Here is an 8486-nt window from a genome sequence, read left to right as displayed (position 1 = left end):
ACTTATTATCATCATGGTTCACCAGCAGCCCCAAACATCTAGTCTAGTATCACTTATTATCATCATGGTTCACCAGCAGCCCCAAACATCTAGTCTAGTGTCTGATTATCATCATGGTTCACCAGCAGCCCCAAACATCTAGTCTAGTGTCTGATTATCATCATGGTTCACCAGCAGCTCCAACCATCTAAAGAATAAACAAGCTGGTCAGAATTGTACTTCCCTCATACTCATCTGGAGGTTGACCATTATTTTGTCTCTATCTATGTAATTGTATATGTATTTATGTAAATAAAAAATAGGGACCACAATGGAAATAAATCCCAGACTTTATTGTGCAATCCCAGTTATTTAAAAAAAATAATGTCTATAAAACATTTTTTAATATATGTATTTTATTTACATACAATTAAAATGAATCAATCAATCCAAACTGTGCAGTGGCCAATTGATGAATGAAAAGAGACATTGTTACAAAACACCAGAACGTTTAATGACACTAAGAGATTGTCAAGCCAAGCCTTCATTACTGGCTAAGTCTACAAGGTAGGGAGGGATGTATTTTCTGTTTGTTCAAAACACAAACCATGATTATTAAAGTGCCAGAAGTTGGTATGCTTTGTTGATTGGTTGTTAAACTTATCGGTGGAAAAGTTGTTGCATATATTTATATAAATGTGGCATCAAAATGTTGAAAATCTGATTTCCCCCTAGCTGATCTTGGTCTGCCTCAGTCTCTGATCGTAATGTGATGAAACGGGCAGGGAGAGTGAGCTCGTCTGCCTCAGTCTCTGATCGTAATGTGATGAAACGGGCAGGGAGAGTGAGCTCGTCTGCCTCAGTCTCTGATCGTAATGTGATGAAACGGGCAGGGAGAGTGAGCTCGTCTGCCTCAGTCTCTGATCGTAATGTGATGAAACGGGCAGGGAGAGTGAGCTCGTCTGCCTCAGTCTCTGATCGTAATGTGATGAAACGGGCAGGGAGAGTGAGCTCGTCCGTGGTGGTCCGTGAACCCTCAACCTTCTGGCCCAAAGCCCTGCGTGGCATCAACTGTGCCAGAAAAGCTTGCTGAAGCGGCGACGTCGATATCCACGTTTATAAAAACAGGGTCGCTACAGTTCTTGTTATTTGTGGTCGTAAACATTAGATTGAGTTAATTCTACCAGGGGGAGGGTCGTGAAAATATTTAACTGTGGAGAGGTATATTTCGATCTGTCCATAATTATATACAGTTTATTATTCACAAATGAACATGTAGAAATCGGAAAGCAGAATGTATTCATACATACTATACTGTAATTACTGGAAAAACAAACAGACATTGGTTTTGTGAGTTAATGGAAAGATTGTTTTGGCTGAATTGATTCAAATATACATTTAAATTGTAAGTTCCTGTTCATAGGAGATTCTAAAAAGCACATCTTCACGTAGACAGGGTAATAAAGAGATGATGGACACACTAAGCACAATGGACAATACAATTACACGCAGGGGCAAACTGGGAGCAGAAACCGGCCCAGGCATTTCTAACACACCTGCCCATGTTTTGCCTTTAAGGCCCTCTTTACTAGCCAACTTATTATTATTTTGCAAAAAAAAAGCCAATTTAGACAGGCCCACTGGGCTAAAGATGAATCAGTCCATTTGGCATTTGCCAGAATTGCCCTTTTGCCAGTCCGTCCTTGATTCCATGGAAGAATCAACACCCACGCAGGACATCCTCCTTGGGCCACTTGTGTTCCGTTAAATCTGTTTCTCTGAGGAGCCCTGCATGTGAAACACAGACACAGAAATACAGGATAAAGACAGTATGGTGTCTGTATGGGAAACACAGAGATACAGGATAAAGACAGCATGGTGTCTGTATGTGAAACACAGAGATACAGAATAAAGACAGTATGGTGTCTGTATGTGAAACACAGCGATATAGGATAAAGACAGTATGGTGTCTGTATGGGAAACACAGAGATACAGGATAAAGACAGCATGGTGTCTGTTTGGGAAACACAGAGATACAGGATAAAGACAGTATGGTGTCTGTATGGGAAACACAGAGATACAGGATACACCTGATGGTGCCAGGTTAGAACCTTCATTATCCCATAGCTAGCCTGATGGTGCCAGATTAGAACCTTCATTAGCCCATAGCTAGCCTGATGGTGCCAGATTAGAACCTTCATTAGCCCATAGCTAGCCTGATGGTGCCAGATTAGAACCTTCATTAGCCCATAGCTAGCCTGATGGTGCCAGATTAGAACCTTCATTAGCCCATAGCTAGCCTGATGGTGCCAGATTAGAACCTTCATTATCCCATAGCTAGCCTGATGGTGCCAGATTAGAACCTTCATTAGCCCATAGCTAGCCTGATGGTGCCAGATTAGAACCTTCATTAGCCCATAGCTAGCCTGATGGTGCCAGATTAGAACCTTCATTATCCCATAGCTAGCCTGATGGTGCCTAGTTAGAACCTTCATTAGCCCATAGCTAGCCTGATGGTGCCAGGTTAGAACATTCACTAGCCCATAGCTAGCCTGATGGTGCCAGATTAGAACCTTCATTAGCCCATAGCTAGCCTGATGGTGCCAGATTAGAACCTTCATTAGCCCATAGCTAGCCTGATGGTGCCAGATTAGAACCTTCATTAGCCCATAGCTAGCCTCATGGTGCCAGATTAGAACCTTCATTAGCCCATAGCTAGCCTGATGGTGCCAGATTAGAACCTTCCTTAGCCCATAGCTAGCCTGATGGTGCCAGATTAGAACCTTCATTATCCCATAGCTAGCCTGATGGTGCCAGGTTAGAACCTTCATTAGCCCATAGCTAGCCTGATGGTGCCAGATTAGAACCTTCATTATCCCATAGCTAGCCTGATGGTGCCAGATTAGAACCTTCATTAGCCCATAGCTAGCCTGATGGTGCCAGGTTAGAACCTTCATTAGCCCATAGCTAGCCTGATGGTGCCAGATTAGAACCTTCATTAGCCCATAGCTAGCCTGATGGTGCCAGATTAGAACCTTCATTAGCCCATAGCTAGCCTGATGGTGCCAGGTTAGAACCTTCATTAGCCCATAGCTAGCCTGATGGTGCCAGATTAGAACCTTCATTAGCCCATAGCTGATCCCAGATCAGTTTGTGCTGCATATCCTGCCTGTCCTGTGACGTCCCACTGGGCACAAACTGGTTGAATCAACGTTGTCTCAACGTCATTTGTCAACGTATTGTGACGTGGAATTTACGTGGAATATACATTGGTTTTTAAAACAAAGTAATCGACATAAACTGTTTTTGTTTTGGGGGGTGAAATTTAAAATCACAAGATTGTGTCATTATGGTAAACTAACATAAACAAAATATGTAGAATTTTGATAGATTTAAAACAATATCAGATAATCAAGGTCATGGCCTCTATCAGAAACAAAAACATTAGTCTGGGCAGCACCTCCTACTGGAGAGTTCATCTGTCTTCAAGGTTTTCAAACCAAGTCTTAGCTATGACGTCACTGATCATTACCTCTGTGCTCTCGTGGGATGGATTGTTGAGAGATCTCAGCTTAAAATCGGAATAGAATCTCGAATGGCATTGATCCCTTGTACCACGTACTCTAATGTAACTCTCAACTGAAATCCAGGTCATTTGGTTCTGCTATTAGACGAAGCACAGTAATAACACATTAATCGGTTCTATAAATGATGAAATATCTGACACTGTTTCCCCCATTTCAACTTTGTTGTGCTTTAAAATGGTTGAAAGAGCAACGACAGACATTTGGTTGACAAATAAACCATGGTCCCGTGTGGCTCAGTTGGTAGAGCATGGTGCTTGCAACGCCAGGGTTGTGGGTTCAATTCCCACGGGGTGACCAGGGTTCAATTCCCACGGGGGGACCAGGATGAATATGTATGAACTTTCCAATTTGTAAGTTGCTCTGGATAAGAGCGTCTGCTAAATGACTTAAATGTAAACCAAAAATCAGACATAGTTTTTTTCCCATTTGAACTTGATTGTGCTTTTAGATGGTTGAAATCATGGGGATAACACGTTAGACATTCAACTAACTTTTGGCTGTCTTCTTGATTGGGTGAATATAAATTGTAATCTCATTGATCAACGTCTAAACCAAATATCTCCCATATATCCACGTTGAAATGATATGGTGTGCCCAGTGAGTCACTGTCACCCTGACCAGAGGAGTTGGCAAGACAGTACAAAACTGATCTGGGACTCCTCTAACACAAGGCATAGATAGAAGAGGAGAGAGATGGCTGTGTGATGAACCTTTGTCATAGTTCTAGTCAACTCACCTGGAACTTCCAAATCATAACCATGACGACCAGGCCGTAGAAGGTACTCTTAGCGATGAAGATGCTGTAGGCCAGCTTGGCAGTCTGGGTGCTCTTCACATAGTTATCTGCAAGGACAATAATACATTCAAATGACCTTGATTAAGGTGGTATCAGATGATTTTGTTAGCAGATCGTCCATTGAGGAAAAATACAGCACAACCAATGATCTTGGCCTGTGTTTCTTGGTCCTGGGGATCCAACCAATGATCTAGGCCTGTGTTTCTTGGTCCTGGGGATCCAAAGGGAAGCTCATAGTTTTTTTCCGTAGAACTGACACACCTGCTTCCGCTAATCAGGCTTGATGATTAGGTAATTAGTCGAATCAGGTGGGTAGTTCCAGGGCAACCCTAACCCTAACCCAAACCCTAACCCCTAACCCTAACCCTAACCCCTAACCCCTAACCCTAGCCCCTAACCCAAACCCTAACCCCTAACCCAAACCCCTAACCCCTAACCCTAACCCCTAACCCAGGACCAGGACCAGGACCAGGAAAACACTGATATACACTAAAGGTCATCAGTACAGTATGCAGGTCATCAGTACAGTATGCAGGTCATCAGTACAGTATGCAGGTCATCAGTACAGTATGCAGGTCATCAGTACAGTACTCAGGTCATCAGTACAGTATGCAGGTCATCAGTACAGTATGCAGGTCATCAGTACAGTATGCAGGCCATCAGTACAGTCATCAGTACAGTATGCAGGTCATCAGTACAGTATGTAGGTCATCAGTACAGTATGCAGGTCATCAGTACAGTATGCAGGTCATCAGTACAGTATGCAGGTCATCAGTACAGTACTCAGGTCATCAGTACAGTATGCAGGTCATCAGTACAGTATGCAGGCCATCAGTACAGTATGCAGGTCATCAGTACAGTATGTAGGTCATCAGTACAGTATGCAGGTCATCAGTACAGTATGCAGGTCATCAGTACAGTATGCAGGTCATCAGTACAGTATGCAGGTCATCAGTACAGTATGCAGGCCATCAGTACAGTATGTAGGCCATCAGTACAGTCATCAGTACAGTATGTAGGTCATCAGTACAGTATGTAGGTCATCAGTACAGTATGCAGGCCATCAGTACAGTATGTAGGCCATCAGTACAGTCATCAGTACAGTATGTAGGTCATCAGTACAGTATGCAGGTCATCAGTACAGTATGCAGGTCATCAGTACAGTATGCAGGTCATCAGTACAGTATGCAGGTCATCAGTACAGTATGCAGGCCATCAGTACAGTATGTAGGCCATCAGTACAGTCATCAGTACAGTATGTAGGTCATCAGTACAGTATGCAGGTCATCAGTACAGTATGCAGGTCATCAGTACAGTATGCAGGTCATCAGTACAGTATGCAGGCCATCAGTACAGTATGTAGGCCATCAGTACAGTCATCAGTACAGTATGTAGGTCATCAGTACAGTATGCAGGTCATCAGTACAGTATGCAGGTCATCAGTACAGTATGTAGGTCATCAGTACAGTATGTAGGTCATCAGTACAGTATGCAGGCCACCAGTACAGTCATCAGTACAGTATTCAGGTCATCAGTACAGTATGCAGGTCATCAGTACAGTATGCAGGCCATCAGTACAGTATGCAGGTCATCAGTACAGTATGTAGGTCATCAGTACAGTATGCAGGTCATCAGTACAGTATGCAGGTCATCAGTACAGTATGCAGGTCATCAGTACAGTATGCAGGTCATCAGTACAGTATGCAGGCCATCAGTACAGTATGTAGGTCATCAGTACAGTATTCAGGCCATCAGTACAGTATGTAGGTCATCAGTACAGTATGCAGGCCATCAGTACAGTATGTAGGCCATCAGTACAGTCATCAGTACAGTATGTAGGTCATCAGTACAGTATGCAGGTCATCAGTACAGTATGCAGGTCATCAGTACAGTATGCAGGTCATCAGTACAGTATGCAGGTCATCAGTACAGTATGCAGGCCATCAGTACAGTATGTAGGCCATCAGTACAGTCATCAGTACAGTATGTAGGTCATCAGTACAGTATGCAGGTCATCAGTACAGTATGCAGGTCATCAGTACAGTATGCAGGTCATCAGTACAGTATGCAGGCCATCAGTACAGTATGTAGGCCATCAGTACAGTCATCAGTACAGTATGTAGGTCATCAGTACAGTATGCAGGTCATCAGTACAGTATGCAGGTCATCAGTACAGTATGTAGGTCATCAGTACAGTATGTAGGTCATCAGTACAGTATGCAGGCCACCAGTACAGTCATCAGTACAGTATTCAGGTCATCAGTACAGTATGCAGGTCATCAGTACAGTATGCAGGCCATCAGTACAGTATGCAGGCCATCAGTACAGTATGCAGGTCATCAGTACAGTATGCATGCCATCAGTACAGTATGCAGGTCATCAGTACAGTATGCAGGTCATCAGTACAGTATGCAGGTCATCAGTACAGTATGCAGGTCATCAGTACAGTATGCAGGTCATCAGGACAGTATGCAGGCCATCAGTACAGTATGCAGGCCATCAGTACAGTATGCAGGTCATCAGTACAGTATGCAGGTCATCAGTACAGTATGCAGGTCATCAGTACAGTATGCATGCCATCAGTACAGTATGCAGGTCATCAGTACAGTATGCAGGTCATCAGTACAGTATGCAGGTCATCAGTACAGTATGTAGGTCATCAGTACAGTATGTAGGTCATCAGTACAGTATGCAGGTCATCAGTACAGTATGCAGGTCATCAGTACAGTATGCAGGTCATCAGTACAGTATGCAGGTCATCAGTACAGTATTCAGGTCATCAGTACAGTATGCAGGTCATCAGTACAGTATGTAGGTCATCAGTACAGTATGTAGGTCATCAGTACAGTATGCAGGCCATCAGTACAGTATGCAGGCCATCAGTACAGTATGCAGGCCATCAGTACAGTCATCAGTACAGTATTCAGGTCATCAGTACAGTATACAGGTCATCAGTACAGTATGCAGGTCATCAGTACAGTATGCAGGTCATCAGCACAGTATGCAGGTCATCAGTACAGTATGCAGGCCATCAGTACAGTATGCAGGCCATCAGTACAGTATGTAGATCATCAGTACAGTATTCAGGCCATCAGTACAGTATGCAGGTCATCAGTACAGTATGCAGGTCATCAGTACAGTATGCAGGTCATCAGTACAGTATGCAGGTCATCAGTACAGTCATCAGTACAGTATGCAGGTCATCAGTACAGTATGCAGGTCATCAGTACAGTATGCAGGTCATCAGTACAGTATGCAGGTCATCAGTACAGTATGCAGGTCATCAGTACAGTATGCAGGTCATCAGTACAGTATGTAGGTCATCAGTACAGTATGCAGGCCATCAGTACAGTATGCAGGCCATCAGTACAGTATGCAGGTCATCAGTACAGTATGCAGGTCATCAGTACAGTCATCAGTACAGTATTCAGGTCATCAGTACAGTATTCAGGCCATCAGTACAGTATGCAGGTCATCAGTACAGTATGCAGGCCATCAGTACAGTATGCAGGCCATCAGTACAGTATGTAGGTCATCAGTACAGTATGCAGGCCATCAGTACAGTATGCAGGTCATCAGTACAGTATGTAGGTCATCAGTACAGTTTTCAGGCCATCAGTACAGTATGCAGGTCATCAGTACAGTATGTAGGTCATCAGTACAGTTTTCAGGCCATCAGTACAGTATGCAGGTCATCAGTACAGTATGCAGGCCATCAGTACAGTATGCAGGTCATCAGTACAGTATGCAGGCCATCAGTACAGTATGCAGGTCATCAGTACAGTATGCAGGCCATCAGTACAGTATGCAGGTCATCAGTACAGTATGCAGGCCATCAGTACAGTATGCAGGTTATCAGTACAGTATGCAGGCCATCAGTACAGTATTCAGGTCATCAGTATAGTATGCAGGTCATCAGTACAGTATGCAGGTCATCAGTACAGTATGCAGGTCATCAGTACAGTATGTAGGCCATCAGTACAGTATGCAGGTCATCAGTACAGTATGCAGGTCATCAGTACAGTATGCAGGTCATCAGTACAGTATGCAGGTCATCAGTACAGTATGCAGGTCATCAGTACAGTATGCAGGCCATCAGTACAGTATGTAGGCCATCAGTACAG

At 43.7% G+C, this 8486-nt stretch overlaps 1 protein-coding gene across 1 annotated transcript in view; it reads right to left on the bottom strand.

Annotated features, from left to right (window-relative positions):
- Positions 1-313: 313 nt before the first annotated feature.
- The window catches only part of LOC129813284 (M1-specific T cell receptor beta chain-like), a 28856-nt gene continuing 20683 nt past the window's right edge, over positions 314-8486 (bottom strand). The window contains exons 7-8 of the mRNA XM_055865608.1: positions 4303-4409; positions 314-1767 (exon numbers count right to left, since the gene is read on the bottom strand). Of these exons, the coding sequence (XP_055721583.1) occupies positions 1744-1767; positions 4303-4409 (131 nt within the window). The 3' untranslated portion in view covers positions 314-1743. The remainder of the gene's footprint in view (positions 1768-4302; positions 4410-8486) is intronic.

This window comes from Salvelinus fontinalis, chromosome 16 (genome assembly GCF_029448725.1).
Source record: "Salvelinus fontinalis isolate EN_2023a chromosome 16, ASM2944872v1, whole genome shotgun sequence".
Taxonomy (NCBI): Eukaryota; Metazoa; Chordata; class Actinopteri; order Salmoniformes; family Salmonidae; genus Salvelinus; species Salvelinus fontinalis.
Note: the sequence above shows the minus strand (reverse complement) of the source record. Positions and strands in the feature narration are given on the sequence as shown.